Genomic DNA, 19,558 nt, shown 5'->3' with positions numbered 1-19,558 from the left:
AAAGTTATCAACCCCCAAAATCCATACCGGTCAGGCTCTAAATAAACACCCCTTTGAAGATCTAAAATATACACCGGAGTTTCTGAGCCAGTCACACCAGGCTACAGTGAAGGCAAAGTGAAGGGATGATGCTACAGAGTGACGTAGTTCTGACTCCAGCTTCTCCTGGTAGCTTGCTTTTTTCCACAAATATATTCCGGGCAAGAATCAGTGTATAGACCGACTGTGCATTGGAACCAAATGAGCTGCAAGGTCACGGTTCTGATTTTCTACTACCATCATGCACTGAGCACCTTTTCCCTTCTTTTTGCCCCCTACATTTACTTCTGTCTGTCTCTCAACAGTTCATTAATTATCATTAAATGAACTGTTGCTGACTCGTTAATAACAACTTTATATCCATAATTCTCACTGTTACTGTTTTCATTCTAACAACTGTCTCTCCTCTCTAAATAACTCGGGGCCACGAGATATGAATCTGCTCTTTACTAACAAGACCTGGCGAACTGAACTGAACAAGCCTCTTGGATGAGAGATGAGACGTTTCACTAAATCACATGATGTAGCCTCTGTAATGAGCTTTAGTTTGAAACACACTGTCTGCACTGACTCCGAGGACACACTGCTGTGGAAACGTTTGCAATTACTAATCAATAAAAACATGTGGACTTGTTTTTGTGCGGCATGATCCAGAGAATGTGACTATGTGGATTTGGCCCATTGATGACAGGTTGCGCCTGGTGCATCTGGAAACAGGGAGAGATTGAGATGTACTGGTTAGCGGTCGGTGATTGACTTAACCGACCAGAAATTGTTTGATACTTTCCATATCCCTCCCTTTAAGGAGAGTGCGGATTGCTCAACAGTGTCGTGTCACTTTGGTGAGAGCTGAGTGCACGAGTCTGAGAGAGAGAGAGAGAGAGAGAGAGACCGATGTAGATAGTCTGTGGTGCTGTGAACACATTGCTCCTACGTGTCAGGTTGGTTCGGCTCCAGCAGCTGACAAAGGTTTATCATTCTCTCCAATGAGGATCTATATCTTTCATAAAGATACTCATCAGAGTAGGCACAAGGATTTTGTCGGTCTCTGACCCTTGTCCTCCTCAGAGACCCTCAAACCGAGCTCCACAGGATCCTCCAAGATTGGTGAGGTCATGTTTCAAAGGAATTCATACTGGTTGATCTCTTATCTCCACCTTAACCTGCAGGTTTGCCGTTCAGCATAAGTTAACAAGGTGATTTTCCCCCGATAAGAAGTATACGAGCTTCGTAAGACTAAACCTGAAGTGTTCCAGATAACCGCAAATCCTGTCTGCTGTACAGGCGTCTGGGACGATTCTGTCTCAACAGTGCAGAGGTGTCCCTGGGACGAACCCAACCAGTAGACTCACTGGTAGCTCCACTAATGCCACCACATTATTGGCAAGACATTCCATGTCGTTTGACGACTTGCCCTCCATAAAAAGAAGAAGACCATACATCATGCAGATGAGATGATTATCTGAGTTGGTTTTGGCTCGGGAATGCACACAGTTTGCTCCCACGCAAAAAAGTGAGAAAGAAAAACAATAGTGCGCCAGGGAGCGATTGCTCAACGGGTGCAGGTGTCATCCATCATACTGAGACACACTGAATGACTGTAATTCCCAGCAGCCACAGGGAGAAGGTCACTGCCACAGGAAGTGAGACTCCCCAAGTTAAATGGACAAATATATAAGAGACATACCGGCAGTTAATTTCACACGCTTACTTGACCCTGTAAAGGCTACAGTCTCTGATGGTAGCTTACTAACTAGTTTACTAAATATGTTAATAATGGTTTCTTAATTAGTCTCATTAAATTATGAAGAATTTGATTCATGATATTTAATTTTGGGAAGAGGTGGTTATGTGAAAATAGACAAGATGGACTTTTTGCATCCTTGGTTTGAAAATAAACAAACATGAAAACTATTTTCCCATCAATGTGATTCAGAAATGAATTAACAAATCGCTAAATGTTTTGGTAAAATGACCAAAGAACATTTCTCGGTTCACTGAGAGCCAAAGTAGAAAATGATAGTTTGTCCTGAGGTTTCGAGGCGTGGGATGAGGAGTGAGAGTGTCATGATGACAGAGCTTCACCTCACAGGCCCACTCTGGTCTTAACACGAGCTCTTGACTGAACCTGCAGGTGATATTGCATACCTGCGTGTCCTCCATTAATACTTTTCAAAACACAGCGGATCTGGAATGCTAAACAAACCCTGCGAGCTGCTGCTCCCCGGCAATTTGTCATCTGCAGTAACAAAGCCAAAGTGATATCCATCAGCAACCGGGCCAGACGCTCCGATTCAGAAACACTGATTAATTTCAAGGTTGTTTTAATGGTCCAGCAGAGATAGAGGTGGAAGAATGAATAAAGTCGATTGCGATAAATTGAGCAATAAATTAAAGATGTGCACGTAGAGATTGCGAACTCCAGGGAGATATAAACAATAAACAATAGATATAACTAAACTGGCCCTGAGTTGAACTCCAAGCACAAACAAATTCTACATCTGAAGAAAACTTGTATTTTAATCAAAATGAAGAGTCAATAATTACAATTTAATAAATAATAAATGCTGGATCCGGCCCTTAATTGCAATCTGCACCAAAATTCAATTAGCTCTTCCCAGGCCCCATACCGCCACAAAGTTTGGTAGAAATCGTCTTTAGTAATTTCTGCATAATCCTGCTAACAAAAATAAACTAAATAAACAAACTGACCAGAATGGCTCTTAGTGGAGCAAATACCTCTGTGCACTGGATCCAATTGAGATGCAAGGTCCATCAGTTCCCTTGTCAAAGCCCATTAAAACATACACAGATGAAAAGATAACCCAATTGATAAAATTCCTTTTTTCCTCCAGACTTGTTAAACCTGTTTCTCCTCAGACATTATACCAGAAGGTGTTGATGTTAGCCGTGTTTATCTTTCAGAACCTTACAATTAACATTTGTCTGACTACATTTTTCTGGCACATTAATGTGTTACTTTATTAAAATAGAAACCTACTGTGACAGGGGATCATAAATTCACACCGAATTCGTTAGAAAACACTTGCGGTCGGCATAAACAAGGAAAATCTAGGAAGTGGATGATATAAATGTAACAGAAAAGGTAGAGGAATAACATGAGGTCAGCTGGTTTGGGTCAGACCAATAAACCATAGTTACTACCAAGTGAGGCGCACTATGGTATTGAAATACTGCCTTGGAGCCAAACCTGTTTTTAAAGCAAACAGCCGGTGAAACAATTCCAAACTGATCACATTAAAATTGAAACAGAGTATAAACCATTTTGATACAGTAATGGCACAAGCAATCTATCATAAGCACATGTGTAATCACCTCATAGGGAGAAGGGGCTTGTGGTGAAAGAATTGCCTGTAATTCTTCTAATAAAAAAAGGTAATGCCATTAATGCGGAAGGAGACAACCATTACTAAAAGTGATTTATGCTCTTTATCCAGCTCTGTTCTTCTGTCAGCAGTTGTTAAAACTATTCTCAGCAAATTAGCAGTGAAAAAAAAATATAACCCAAACCAGCAGGAAGAACGTATTACCTCCATCTCCTAAACCAAACACAAGTACAGAGGAACTGATTATGTAGGAATCTACATATTTATAAGACCTTATGGCTCAAAACATCTGGAAGCAGACAGAGAGAGAGAGAGAGAAAGAAAGAGAGAGAGAGAGAGAGGGAGCGAGTGAGAGAGCGCCATTAATCACATATATCACCAATCAGGCTTCCTGTCCTGGGACGCGCAGAAGCATCCCAGCTCACTCCCCAAACAGTCCCTAATTCTGCACTTGAGAAAGCTCAAAGGGTGCCTAGAAAAACAAGCGGGGTCATCTCCAATGACAGCAGGGGATTTCTTAACTGAGGGCCCCCCCGATGATAGGTGTCATGGCACTCTGTGGGTCCTGTGTCAGCAACGAGGTGCTGCTGCTGCTGCTTTTCCAGCTACCAACTCCTCTAAGGGTGGATCTCAGCAGTAAAGTTGAAGTAGGGTAATTTCAGGTGTGTAAAATGTTTCATTTTCAATATCGGTGGGTGTTTTCTAGTCTTCTATCTAACTACAGGACTGGAGAACCGAGACACAGCAGTCTGTTGCCCCCGCTGCAGGCACAGCTTCTTTGGGCTCTCAATTACTTCACTACCGTCACAAAGCGAATCTTCATTTCACATTCAAATAAACACCAACATGCAAATCAAGACATTTCTATATCTAAGTAGCCGCTCATATGATTTTTCAGTCACCGTTTATGTTTGCCAAATATTTAAAACTTATTTAAAAAAAATTCACAATGTAGAAAGGATGTGCATTCACGTTCCCATTTAGTTTTTTTTATAATTCATTTTAGGAATCTTTGCCAATGTTTTACTCCCCAATATCGGGATCATCGGGCTCTAGTTGACATATTTCAAACTTTACCCACTTGCCCTTGTCATGTGACTATTTTGGTCTAATCATGCCTGTGGTCAAAGTTCTGCTAGTTTAAGAAGCTCAACATGTATACAACCCTTAGATGGATTTTGGAGAACCGTCACACCCCTGGTCATAAATCTAAATCTCTTTCCAGGAAATTCCACAACAGTGAAGACAGTTTATAACTGGCAAAAATTTTCGATTTCTGCCAAGGTAAACTGAAGGAGATCCTTATAATTGGGACATGTATCCTGCAGAGCCTCATCACATCCTGTTAACAGATCCGGGGGTTGGTCAATGTATGACTTGCAATGAAAAGATGTAGAGAAAAAACGACTACCCACACATTTACTCTACCTGACACGTTTGCCATCCCTCATACCAGTTGGCCAACACCCAAAATCAAACACGTAATTTTTTTCTTCATTGTTTTGTGATAATATTTTACAATATCTAAATTAATCATGCCACATACTGTGCCAATATATCTTGTTTGTGATTGACGTATTGATTTTTCAGTTGAGCTGCTGTCATCAGTTGAGATTTATGGTTGAAAGTCATCCGTCATGGCGCAAGTTTCGCCTCTAGCAATAAACAGGAGACAGCTAGGCTATGTCCCTGTCTGTCAAACTTCAGATGAACTCTGTGATATTGATGGAAGGTAAAGGTGTGTCTGTGTGTGTGTGTGTGTGTGTGTGTGTGTACTGTTGACTGGGTCAGGGTCTATGTGGCCTGGGCTGGCTAATGATAAGTTAATGACAGACTGACGTGCCGATAGTGCAGCACTGTCAGTGTCGGGAGCGTCCCTCGTCCATTACTGTCACTGTTTTCTTGACACCTGTGGTCACATCACCCCCCCCCCCCCCCCCCCCCTACATGCCATTACATGCAAATAGCTGCAACAGCAGCGCGGAAGCGAGTGACAGGAGGGAAAGAAAAGGGGACAAAATGAATGCAAAACCGGGTGTAACTGATGTTTGAGAGGAAGTGCTCCGTGTCATCTCAACACGACTTCTCTAACGAGGTTTTTTCTCTTTAAACAAATCGTCTCCAACTCCTGCAGGACACCTGTCACCGACTAAATAAACCGTGCAACCCCACAACAATGGTCAGAGAGCCTGAAATGTTGTCCGCCAAAAAACAGCAGAGGTTGCAATATCAGTGGTTCCCAGACTTAGGGTCACAAGATACTTGACCTAGTTGCAACAGAGCAACCTGCTCAAAGACATGCTCACCATGCTGAGAGGTCCACGACATAGAACAACACTTATAATACTTTGTTATAAGTTGAGATTTTTCTAGAAGGCAGTTCAAGACATACGTTTTTAGAAATAAAGGTTCTCTAGGAACAGACAGATAACCAATGCAGAAAAGACGTGCAGACGTTTATGGTTTAACTGCACAATACCAAACCTCAATTACATGTTCTATATCTTTAGGGTTTGATAACATCCTATTAGGAATCCCTTCCACTTATATATTGATACCAAATATGTTTCTGCACCAGTATTAGGTTCTAGTAATAACATTTAAAATGTATGAATGTTTACAAAGGCTCTGAGACAGACATCAGTTACTCTTTGTTAAATAAAGCAGCTGGACAAGACGGATGTTCTGCACACAGACATGATGACATTGAAGAACTACTGTTATCACATCCCAGATCCACACTCAAAGAATGTTAGCAATTCTTGCTCTGCAGCCACACACTCAAGTTATTTTCCAACTGCCTCTACAAGCCCGTCGGGACATTTGCTAAACTAGCAGCTGAAAAACATTTAATTATTCAATTCAAATAAAAATATGGAAATAACCCAAGACCGGCATATTAGGGTTTAAACCTGACACCACTGCAGTGCCTAATTATTTCACCTGCCGATGTCACTTTGTGTACTTTCCCCAGAACTCACCTGTCGACACCATTTCATGAATCATCTCATCAGTCATCTCATCACCTCCACCTATGCCTACAGGTCAAATGCAGCCTGAACGTCACATAGTGCTGCTGACATCACCTACACCAGAGAGATGACGGGCGAACAAAATACTGTACCAAAAGAAACACAAAGAGTTCATCCACACAACAAACTCTTATCTGCTCCCATCGGTTTTGCAAGAAGTGACTAAACAGCCCGGCAGTTCTAGAGAAACAAAATGTTTGTTTAACTTTGTGTTCAACTGTAAATATGCAGTTGAGAAATGTCATCAGGAGAGTCAGTGCTTGTGTGAACAGAATCATTCACATCGTTTTGTGATTATAAGCCCAGGCTGTTCCTTTCAACGTTCTGGTTCAACTAATTCTGGCTGGTCTTCAACTTTATTGTCCAGCCGAGTGAAAATTTGACCCTGGCCCATCGAAACATAAGAGCCACTCAAGAATGAGCAACATTGTAGAACACATGTGGCACATCTGCATGAAGAGCTACACACAAAAATGAACCAAACCTTACTTCTAAGAAACAGAGCTTAAATAATTTAAACTGGTGATAATAACCTTGACTTAGAAAAGCTGGGGCAGTCCTATGCTTACAGAGCACCCCGTCCATATTCCTAACCTTGTGAGGGGTCAAAACGTTTTATATTGATATTAATAGAGTGAATATTGTGAAATAACCACTTAAATCTGTTAAAACAAACACATCTGGCTGGAACATGGTGGTAAAAGACCTGCTGCTCATCCCGGTGAGATAATGTCTGATAGAAAAGTGGAAACCTCTGATGTATGGCTCCCATTTGAGAGCTGCTGAAAGGATTAATGTAACATAGCTAAATGAAATACCACTGCTAAAGAGTTCAGTGCTTTGAAACAATCAAAACTAACAAGCCTCTATGTTGTATGATACTTTCTTGAGCTTATGCAGAGCACCAGGAAACGGCTCATTCTGGTGAAGCCTTTACACGATGCTGCTGAGTGACGTTAAGCAGAATAGTGAAGTGGTAGTAAGTGGACTCTCCACAGTAGACACCACAAGCATTAAAGTCACCACCACGCCACCACATCACTATAACATAATCACAACGATTGACACACCCAGCGAGCCTATAGCCTCCAGTCCTCCAGACGATTCACCTTGTGTGAACAGAGATCAGCTCATCCCATCCCCAGCCCCCAGAGGGGAGAGCTGTGTCGGTACTGTCACCTAGTGGACGGTGCAGAGAGGGGAGATTGATTAACACACAGGGAGGTGAGACTCTGAGGAAGATGGATAAGACGTGAGGGAACAAAACAAAGCAGCTGCAGGAGAATATTTCAGTTAATGCAACAAGAAAAATAGACATAGGATATTAACCTCTTTGTGGATGTCATTAACAATGCTGTCATCTACCAATTCCTCCCTCTGTCTGTCTGCATATGGAACAAATATCTCAAGAACCATTTGTGTGCATTAAGGGCCTGAGGAAGTGCAGTGTAGAAGTTTGTGCGATGTAGGGATGCAATGCGTTCAATATTTTTAAAAAAGGCGACCAGCCAAATATAGCAGCAGCGTCCGGGACCTATAATAGTAAGTTACAATGTCAATCACGACTACAGCCCATTTAGGAAAATGGAAACAACAAATTTTCCAGCTTGGGATTCTGCGTATTGATGCGGTGTTCCATTAAACCTCGGAGCTCGGAATTACCGACCCCCGATTCGGAAGCTGTAACTGGAACGCCCCCTCAAGTTTGAATTTCGACTCGGAAGGCCGGAGGAGCCTCACCAACCCCGACTTTGAAATCCTTGATGGATGTTAGTATGCTTAAAAATCCTGCGTAATACCTTATTATAAACTGGTTTTACTAACAATGGCTAGCTGGCGAACGTTTCTAAGCTACTGGAACACCATCAACATGAGTTATTCAGGTGTGACGTCATTCCGAGGGCCGAGCTCCGAGGTGTAATGGAATGAAGGCATGAGTCAAGCTCCACCAAACTTTGAATAAACAGATGAGCGGTTCTTTGTGGCATCAGGGTCCTGCAGGTCACTTTTACAGTTCCACAAAGAGAGCTGCAACCATCATTACCACAGGCCAAGAAAACAGCCCTCTCCAAACAGGCTTGTTTAAAACAGGCACTCCACTAGTTTTATTAAAAAGAGAGACGGCGCTGACCAGTCGACCGAAACAAGCATAACTTTCTCCGGAAGCTCACCTGAGTCCATAAAAGCTGATAATAGAGCCAATAATTGGGAGGGAACAGCAATAATGGAGTTTTAGTGTGGCAGTAAATTCTTTAATTAGTTGTTAACACCCGCTCTGTCTATGTGGACAGGCTGAAGCTCCCCCCTTTGCTCGCTGCTGTCTGGAACAGGCTGGATGGACTCTGAGGCAGAAGGCCCCTGACTCGACCATCACCTTTGCTTTTAGGAGACTGTTTCATCAAGCTGCTGAAAGAAATCTAAATTTAAAAAAAGCCGTCTTGAGCTCGAGATGTAGCTCGATGTTAAAAATACTGTCTGGGTAGAGATCTACACTGGGACTGGGCATCGTGCCACCTGGATGCCTCATGGTGGGGACGTTCTCCAAACACACAATCTTTGCGGGTTGAGGAAAAGGCTGCAAGGTAGATAAATGCAAATGATGCAGGGACTGAAAAACCAGCGAACATTCCTGAGGAGTGATATGATCTTTCAGTCCACAAACTATCCATGGTAGGAGTGATACAGTAGAGGAGAGAGTGAATAAGCCGACAGGGTGGTCCGTCCCTTTCTGTACTATAGGCGTGCTGATGGACGTGAAGTGGGGAGAAAGGAGAAGAGCAGCAAGGCAGCAGTAGCAGCGAGGGGCAGGACCTGAGACGGCTGCAGAGAAAGGGAAGCACCCGCATGGTTCACTCTCGTCTTAAGCCGGGACAGTTTAAAAGCAGGAAGCCATTACCAAAGTGTAAATGCAGTCAGCCATCACTGCTCAAACACAGACCAAATATGCCCAAAGCACATGAAGAAGCAGGGTGTGGGAGGAAGTTGGTCCTATTCAAACACAAGAAGCCTTTTTGTCCCCTTCAAAGAAAGACTCCGGGACACAGGACTAGCAGCTTCACACATATTGTTTGCAAGCTCGCCGTGTCTTTTTTCCAAACATTGTATAACATTGCAGCTCCAGAGGCACACCAGTGGTTTGGGTCTGATGAGAGACAGTGATTGTGTTACATGCGGCAGCGGTTTGGTGCAATAATTATGCAATCAGCGGCACAGCTTTGTGTCGTGTCTATGATTTATGAACATTATTTGAAATGGAGTAATTAATTGTCGCAGGCGGGCGGGCAGACAGGCTTAATGGCTTACTGTGTGACGGGGCATATCTGACGGCTTTTGTTTTGGCAGATGGCCCGGTGCCATGTCGCGCACCGAGCACAGGGAAAACCAAACTCTGCCTTAATCACAATACACACAGGCTCTACCCAACGGCCTATCGGTGCTTTCTTAAGTCATACACAAACAGACGATAGATGTGCAGATAGGAGGGACAGATTCAGAGAGGCCTGGAGAGAGAGAAACTGGTTCTTCATGTGCGGCTCCGTGGAATATACTGCAGGACAAAAAATAGCTAAACTAGAGAAATCCAAAATAAAGAGCAAACATGGCATTACCGCTGAAATCGGAGACGGTTGAGTCGAGATGTGTGCACATGATCACACGTCGCTCAATCTGGAAATGAGAGGCAACGCTCTCTGGTTGTTGTCTTTCAAGAGACAATCCCGGGAGCTGCTCCAGTGGCACTGAAAGACAGAGCGACTTTCTGAACCGACTCAGTGTCCGAGGTGACGCTGAGAAAAAGGTCAAGCAAACATTCTTTGAGTCCATAAGTCTCCGATTCAGAGTCAACGGAGCAAATCGGTGTTTTGTCTCGTGATGGCTTGAGATTATAGGCCTGGGTCTTTGGTTTCTGGCTTCGTGAGAGATTTGTTGCAGGTAGCCGATGGAAGCCGAGATCAGAGAGATACAGATGTACTCAGCTGCACTTGGGAAGAATTTGCAGCAACCTTACATTTACTCTAAAAAGGAGCACTGGATACTGCTCAGAAACTAAAAGACACTGTGGGCAACAAATATGAGGGCGAAAAAACTTTGATTCTGAGCTTCTCAGAGTTTCTTTCACATGTGTGGAAGTGAAATTGTTAATGAAATTCAGCAACACGCAAGAGAAATAACTCCATCGTCCTGTAATTGAAGGGGTCAAGATCTCCTCATTGGACAAACTCCAACTGAGCCGTGCGTGGATGTGTTGGTTGCTTTTATCCTGCGATTTGTCAGAAAAGCTGAAATAACCTCAAACTGTCAGAGGGGAATAATAAATGAGAGCCAGTTTTGAGAAAAGGGGGAGGACAGACTATTCAAAATCAAAAGGAGATGTTTGTTTGGAGAGTTTCAAGAGGTCATATACATCATTTGATTATTAAAAGGGAATAAATTATTAAATTGTAACTGTAACCGTTTATGGAGGATTTCTGGGGTTTTAGGCTATTTGATTTTATTCCAAAATAGTACATTATTCAAAGAATGACCTTTAACATGCTGGTGAAATCTTGATTTATACATTTCAGGGATCAAATGGAAACAGAGTATTTTCTTTGGGATTTGGATATGTAAAGGTTCGTAAAAGTAGCAGATGACACCTTGGCTCAGGCTCCCTTCGATGTGTGGGGGCTCCAGTGTAGGAGCCAATCGGGTCCTGGGACAGATCCTAACATGTCCTAAAATAATCTGTCAGTTTGCTTATGTGAAGCCATCACTGAGGCCAGTTTGGCGACAGTAGCTGCGTGGCCTGTGTACATTTGAAGCAAGAGCGAGGCGCTGCGGTCCGAGAGAAGCAAAATGCGTTTTCGGGCAGCGGCTTTGCTATGACAGATGCAGACGATGAACTCTTGACACCAGTTCGACCGGTTTATGTTCAACATGTGTGTGTCCGTTACCGTCTCTGGTTTCCAGAGGGCTGCCCTGGCTGGTTTACTGTGAGCGTAGGTATGTGTGGGTCTGTGTGTGTCTGTGTTTGTCCGTGCGGAGGCCAGGCAGAGATGAGAGGAGCAGCAGGATCTGCAGCTATCTGGGAGGTTGAGCGTAATGACACCGCGGGGACAGATTAGGTTCCTGTCCATCAGGGTTCCATCAGGAAGACTCTGATTTACAGCCGCGCTGACCAGCCAGCCTGCCCTCCACCCAAAGCAAACACACACAGAAAACACCACGGCCTCTGTGCGGTGGCAGCTGGTGGGCTCGCACATATGTTGCGTTTGGCTGCCGCGTTCCCCCGGCCAGGTTTTGATTTTTACATCACTGCCGAGGTGATCACTGGAGTGATCTGAAGCAAAACGACAAACTTGGAAGTACAGTTTAGTGAGTTTTAATGTTTAAACCTTTGTGCACGCGTGTGTGTGTAAATGTCCGTCTAGAATATATAACACTAGGCATGCTACTCACATTCATCCCCAGAACAGTGAAAGCAGAGAGATGGACAGATCCGTTAAACAAGATGTCACCCCCGAACACAACAATGATTAATCACACGCTGCTAATTATAAGCACCTGTATGAATGAACAGAAGTGAACTGAAGCCCCCTCCCACTGTCTGACTACATGCTTTCACTCTCAGACGGACACCTCCACGGCCCCCACCGGCCGTGTCTCTTCTCACTGACCCTCTGCACCCCCCCCCGTCACTCCTCACTCTGCCCCCCCCAAGTACCAAGAGGAAGTCTTCCTGTAAAGAAATAACTCACTGCGTACACAAAAGACCACTTTGACTTAAACTCTCCATGAAATTATGGATTTGATTTTGCATACACAGCTGACCTTCAGGAGCTGTTAAACCAAATATGTGATTGTTGAATGTGGTATAATTTTATGTAAAAAAAAATGAAAATTAACGATTGCAGGTAAATATGTCTTTTAAATAATGTTGATGAAAATGTTCATTAAGGAAAAGGCTAAATCTGAAAAGAAATAAAAACTTATTTGACATTAAGTTTTCATCCTATGCATGTGAGGGACTAAATTAAGTCTTGTTTTATTATTATTTAATTTTCCTGCAAACTGGATTTACTTTAAGCAGACGGTGGCCCTGAAGTCATTATGCTAACAAGCCAGCCCCGCTGATAGGCACACCGGCTGATGTGAGGAAATGTGAGTTTGATTAATGTGGGCAAAATTGAGCTGTGCAGACTGCTCCCCAGCCCCAGTTAAAGGAGTCGCCTGCCATCAGGCTCAAAAGGGCTGCAAGCTGCAGAGCAGGCTCTCAGCCCCGCACCGCTCCCCAACACTTTACAGCAAATCTGCTGCAGACCTTCCCCTCTCCTGCCACACTAAACAAATGTGGCCCCTGCCTGGACCTGAATAAATCTAGCTGGTACACAGGGCTCTAAATGAAAACCATATTACAGATAGCTTACACAATGAGGGAGATGTGCTTTGCGTTTTGTGTTTACGTATATCAAATAGACCTGGGTCTCTGTTTTCGATCTTCCAGTGTTCTTAAAGTAGCCAGAGCCCAGTAGGCAGGCAACAGCAACACGGAAAGAGAAGCAGACTGTATGGAGAGCTCTTCCAAGGAGAAGCACCATCTCACGGAGCCCGGCGAGGCTCGATCCAGAAAGGAGCAACTCAGGAAATCTCTCACCCTGAGAGAAATTAGGGGAGCATGCCCCACCGCCGCGCATCTACGCTGGAGACGTAGAGGGGGAGAAAGGAGGGGAAGAGAAGGAGGAAGGGGAAAAGCAAAGCTGAGCCCCCAGGTACCTGCCTGTACAGTCGCCTCTCTCCAAATGTTTACTTTGGAGCAGACTGGCGGCCAACTGGTTGCAATTGACCCTCTACCAGGACGAGTTAGAGGGTGAACATGAGACTTTTCCTTCTGGGAAAAAGATGGAGGGAAGCCACACACATACACAGACCTTAAAGCACACACGCACAGATGAAAAGCCAACGCAAAAAAATACACAATCTACCAACACACAAGAGAAGCCTCCATACTTAAGGAAGAACCTGCTTTTCTCAGCTGAATGCAGAGTAAAAAAAAAAAAAGTGAGGACAAAAGATTCAAAAGGAAAGTGGAAAAAGCTGATAAGTCAACAACAGATGCGGCAAACTACACAACTCCACCTGCCACAGGTGTTAGAGCTCAGGGCTGCTGACTTTCCGTCTGGTGGAAAACAGAGTGGCTGGCACACAGGACTGAGAAAAGTCAGACACTGTCAGCACCACAAAAAAAAAAAAAGGCCCTTTGACTTAGAGGCTTCGGCTGCCATCCCACATGTTAGCGGCTGGTCATCCACTCCACAGCGGGGAGAGGCTATAGGCTGTGATGGAGGAGGGCTGCAGAGAGGAGGCCCTGTGGCCACATAGACTAAATAAAACCTCCTAATCCTTATAAACTGCTCCATATGAGTATTACATCCCCAACCCTGAAACAGGACTTCCAACGGAATGGAACTCATTTTGTGGCTAAAACATTACCAGGATTCCTCCCGTTGCTTCTATAATAGGATCCGTGTTCTGCCGAGTCCCGCTCCGATGCAAACCCTCAATTTCCCCCAGAAATATCGATGACAGAATGCGCTTATGATGAAAAATGTCCCGGGAAATGTAAATGAGGGAGGGGGGGAGCGGCTATGAAATGATTGCTGTGTGTCCTTCCTGGCAAAGCAAGTTGCCAGACAAGGATCCAAACTATGTGAACAAACCCTTCAGGGATTCGTTGCGCCACAAGAAACAGAAGAAGAAGAAAAAAAAAACTAAAATAGTTGACATGCCACCCACTTGCTAAACGTGATCACACAGGCCTGCGGAGTTGATATGATTCATCAATTAAAATCACGTTTAAAGCAAACATGTCCATGTGAACATTTCCCTTGTCAGCCGGCCTATTCATACTTAGCACGCAAGCCCTCTCAGCGCACACCTGAGCAGTGTAAGCAGGCATCGGCCCAGGCAGGAAACAGGGGGGTGGGGGGAGCGGGAGCGGGCAGGTTGGCATTTCACTCCCGGCCAGTCATTTGTCACAATTGTCACAGAATGCACAAACACAAATTACTGAATTATAACTGCGGATGTGTGTGTCCTGCCTTGGCTAAATCAAGGCAGCGCTGGGAGCTGTCATAACAGAGGGGCTGGTGTCTGGGCCACCATGAGGGCGGAGGAGGAGGAGGCCGGCCCCCGTTTAGCTGTTAAAGTCGTTAGCTGTTTATCAGGGTAAACACAACATGAGTGCATGAGGGGCTGATATGGAAGAGGGAGGGGGAAATAAAACAATGGGAATAAGACAAATAGTGAATCTGAGAGTTAAACCTATGACAAGGTGCTACCGTTAGTGTTTGTAAAAACACCAATACATCATTGTCACTGTCACTGTGATATATTGGAGGAATTGCTGTAAACATAACGGAGGTAAACACGAGCGTCTGACTCACACTAGCCTTCCAGTTTCCTCTCATTCATGCTGGTAGCCGCTCAACGTTTAATTGAAAAGAATAAAAAAACAAATATTACCAGGAGAACCAAACTGAATACGGCTGAAAGAAGTGATTTAATTACTATTTCTGAAATCAAATGAATTGACTTTTGAAAATGAATAATCGCTCAAGCTAAATTAAAAAATACACATTAGCTTCTGCATAGACAATTTGCTACTTTTGCATTGTGAATATTTTTTTAGTTTTAAATAGTTGGTCAGACAAAACACTTTGAGTATGACATATAGTACTAATATCTCAATATAAAGATAACAACTTTGTGAACATGATATTTTACACTGAGAATTTGTTTTCCTTTTTTTAAGGCAATGAGTAGAAAATGAAACTGTACTGATGAATGATTAATCATTTAAGTTGTTTTTTAACAAAACAATCGAAGAAAAACACCTTTTTCACAGCACACTGGATAATTTGAGGGGTTTAGAACTCTTGGTTGAATAAAACCAAAACTGATCGACTTGAGCTGTAGGAACTTTTAAAAGCCATTTACAGCACTTGACATTTCACAGACAAATTATATTATTTCTTAATGGGACACTATGTTTCAGCCATCCGTATCTATCACGCTCAAAGTAAATCTCCAGTGTCAGTGAGAGCAGTGGTGGTATGTGCTGTACAGGGGAGTGTATGTGTCGAGGTGAACCACACAGGTAAGGTGGGCCAGACACAGGAAACGTATTAACATGGACCAGTGTTTACTCTCCTAACCACAGCGCTGCCCGCAGGGACGCCGAGAAAAAGCTCCAGCCAAAGCCTCCACACACACACACACACACAAACACACACGGTGTCACAAGTTACTTCTGGGGACATTACTTAGACGTGCATTCATTTCCCTGCAACTTGCCTGAACCCTAACCTCAACCACTGACCCAAAAATGTGCCCTTTCCTAGTTGTGGACACGACTTCTGTCCCCCTGTTGGACAGGCCGTCCCCAATTAACCAGTATTTAGTCTAAAGTGAATCCCCAAAGGTATCCTGACAGAAACACACACACATAAACAACCACATACATTCAGATAACCTATACAGGACAGTTAGACAAACACATGTAGTTTATATATATATTTAGTGAAAACAGACACACACAGTACTTGCACACATTGCAGCAGATTAATACAGATATATTAAGTCAAACACAGACCAATTCAGACATGAATCAAAATATACACAAACATACAAACAGTAAATGAATACACACACTCTCATGCAGACACACACACTCTCTCCCACACACACACACAGTAACAAAGGCATTGGTGTGTCCACCTGTCCACATAGACATTCACACACTATCCATTAACACCTACATAAAACACCTACAGGCACCGCTATTCTATTAGAGGTCAGCGCCCAGCTCCTCAATTTCATGGCCCATGTATGACGGCAGTAAAGGTGAATGTGATGACAGAAGGGCAGCTGGCTGACTATCACACACTAATACACACATGCGCAGAGGAAGATGGGGGGGGGGGGGGGGGGGGGGGGAATTCAACTGAGATTCAATCTCAGTTGAATCTGGGAGCATCTGGAAACACAAGTACATGGAGTTCACCTAAGCTGCTTTCAGACATGCACGGAACTCCGAAGATCATCTGTATTTTCTCAGGAGGACATGCATGCGTGAATTCAAATGTCTGAGGGAGAGGCTCTGACTTTCTCCTCCTGGCCTCCTAGTAAAAAGTCCGGTGACACGCCCATAGAAGACGCAGACAAAGGTGTTTAGAGAGTTTGTGGAGATAAGAGCTGACGATGGTGTCCTGGTGCTTTAAACATGATCACGTCACTTCCTGCCTCCGTCCGCTGCACCCGGCTGCTCCACCTCTCGCCTGAATAATGCCGAGGACTTGTTGCTGTTGTGAACGTGTCTGTGCAGAAAACCTCCTTCTGTGTTGTGCTTGTGTGAAAGGTGAACTCTGGGTAAACTCCGGAACCAATCATCCATACTTTACCCGGAGGTCATGTCTGAAAATGGCTCAAGACTCTGCGGAGCAAAAACTAAACCTCAACCTCAACATGCAGGATTCAAATTTAAAGCGGAGCGATAACACCTTTCCATGCACATCCATTAATATCTCCTTCCCTAACTGGTAATCACCTTGTGCTTTTCATTTTTGCCTGGTGTCTCAATGGTATTAGAGTTGTTCTCTTCGGCCGTCTGACTTTCTCCGAGCTCCCTTTTTCTTTCCTCCCCCCCCCCCCCCCCCCCTCTCACTCAGGAACTAGGTCTCTTCCATGGCTGGGAGGTTGTAATTTGTTACAGGCGGCTGGGCAGGCAGAGAGGTCTCCCTCTTATCTGGACGGGGGATCACCAGGAAAATCATATCAGAGGGAAGGCGTGTTTAAATATAGCCGTAATTGCCGCAATCATTTCTTGCTGTCTCTTTGACCCCCCCCCCCCCCCCCCGCCTCCCATTGCTTTGGGGGCTCCACCTTCCATTCCCTTGGCTGTTCCTCCACCGCTCCAATAGCCCAGCCCCCCCCCCCACCCGCCTCCAATTCCCTGACGTTTTTCTCCCTGGCTGTTCAGAACGACCTCCCTCTTTCTCCAGCGTTTCCTCCTCTAGTATCCAGTTAATCCCGGCTCATGGTGTGGGCTCAGGGGCTGACAGTTGCATGACAAGGAATGTTTCCCTTTGTAAGAGCCTACTTCCTCCTTGCGCAGTTTTAGCCTAATTGAAATGTTTCCTATTGAGCTCAATCAAGGGGGCAATTACCTAATTATTCGCTTATGCCTAACTCGACCCGGTACGAGTACGGCGGAGAGCTGCAGAGAGAGAGATGGAAAGAGGAGAGAGAGGAGGAGGAATGGAGCAGGAATATTTAAATAAAAGGCAGTAAAAAAAAAAAATGACGCGAAATAAGGGTATTAATTATTAGCAGCGTTCATCTGTAACTTAAAGAAAAGGTTTTTTTTAACTATACAACGTGAAGAGAATAGTTTGATCTGAAGTTGTGACTAAAAAGATTGAAATATATACACTGGACGAAATGCCTTAAGTTGCCAAGAGGTCAAATCTGAAAAATGTTAAATTTGTTTTAAGTGACATTTAGTTGTCTCTGTCACGGAGGTCTCAGAGGTCTCCTTTCCCCCTGTCCTAGAGGAGTCAGGGATCAAACTACAGACCCTGTGGTCAGTGGACGACCAGATCTACGTCCTTACCCATGCACAGCAATCCAAAAAGACCTGAACAGCACGAAAGATGGGACATAGGCCAACTAAAAACATTTTTCACTTTCTTCAACATTACATTATATAGGACGTGTTTTTTGGACATTTTCAATTTCCTAAGGAAATAAGGCTCTTGATGAGAAATAAAATCAGGCGTATTAAGGATACAGATATGAAGTTGTGAGTAAGTTTTTGGTATGAAATCCACATTTATTGTTTTTTCATGTTTCCTAGGAAGCTTTTACAGCTAAAAACTCGTAACTCCCACCAATCTTTTGCTAAGACAATGTGGATTCAGTGAGGAATCTACAATTTATATGCATCTTCAATATGTATCGTGGAAGAGGTTTATGTGCTAAAAGGAATCACCTCCCCCATTTAAAGATATGGCCACTTCTTTCACACAAATTCTGGGAAATTGCTTTGCAACCAAGTTAAACTAGTATTTCTGATAAGTGAAAAATGACCAAGATTCAAAACAAAACAAGGTCAAGATGCCCTGTTTTTGCAGCACACAGAGGAAAAGAGGTGGTTCTCTGAGAAAGCGTTTGGTTTTATGGGCTCATAAGGAAAAGTATTATCAAAGAGAGGAACGAGGGGGACAGGGGGGAGACGAGAGGGAGACATTAAAGGAGCTGGAATGTTTTGTCCCCGCTCAGCTGGCCTCCAACACATTTAATAATGAGACAGGTAATAAAACACACTGGCACACGCAGCTCCATACACACACACAGGACGTGTTTTCTCACTCGTACGTTCTCTTAAAGGCCTCCGTGGCATTAAAACAGATTGCCTATGTCATGTTCTGAACCATAATAAACAAAATTTTATAGCTCATTTGAAAGAAGGAGTATGTTAAAAAGCAATCAGTACATCGTTAGACGTATCCATCTTGTGCAAAGTAAAGCTTTTACTTCTGAATAATTTATCTCGGTGAATAATGTCCCTCAGCCCCGCGATGGATGGCGTAAATACCTCTACCTGTGTGAGGGAGGCTGTGTGCGCTCTGATTTGAATTCTGTCCTTCTTCTCTCTCATCTCTGCGAGGCCGCCCCTTTCCGCTGCTTCAACAAGTGTTGGCCGGACGACTCTTAAATCAATCATTTAAATATATGGATAAATCAGCGAGCCGTCTGGGTTTAAGCACACATGCCGTAGCTTAATTCACCCGAGCAAACGAGCACAGCAGCCATATTTCAGCCAACATGTGCACCACTGTTGTCTAAACAAGCGCTGCGAGGCAGGCCGCAGAGGAGGGTCCTGGCTGGAGGTCATGGAAAGCAGTTATAATGCACGCACACAAACACACACACACACACACACACACATACACACACACACAAATACACACACCCAGGCCACGAGGGGAGTGAAGGGCCTGGCTTGAGGTCATGGAAATCAGTTATAATACAGCCTTTCACCAGGGAAAATGAGAGGAGCAGGGGATCACAGAGAGGAGCTGCTTTACTGTGACACATGTGAGC

The 19,558-nt window shown here is 44.0% G+C and overlaps 1 protein-coding gene across 2 annotated transcripts in view; it reads right to left on the bottom strand.

Annotated features, from left to right (window-relative positions):
• The window catches only part of slc25a21 (solute carrier family 25 member 21), an 83,273-nt gene that overhangs the window by 32,887 nt on the left and 30,828 nt on the right, over positions 1–19,558 (bottom strand). The window contains exon 1 of one of the 2 annotated variants that reach the window (XM_053434955.1): positions 6,368–6,521. The exons of the other annotated variant lie outside the window; for it this stretch is intronic. Coding sequence (XP_053290930.1) covers positions 6,368–6,404 — 37 coding nt within the window. The 5' untranslated portion in view covers positions 6,405–6,521. Of the gene's footprint in view, positions 1–6,367; positions 6,522–19,558 lie in introns of those variants that run through there. 2 annotated transcript variants of the gene reach the window in all.

Source organism: Pleuronectes platessa, chromosome 11 (assembly GCF_947347685.1).
Source record: "Pleuronectes platessa chromosome 11, fPlePla1.1, whole genome shotgun sequence".
In the NCBI taxonomy this organism is placed as follows: Eukaryota; Metazoa; Chordata; class Actinopteri; order Pleuronectiformes; family Pleuronectidae; genus Pleuronectes; species Pleuronectes platessa.
The sequence above is the reverse complement of the archived record's forward strand: the minus strand, read 5'-3'. Positions and strand labels throughout refer to the sequence as shown.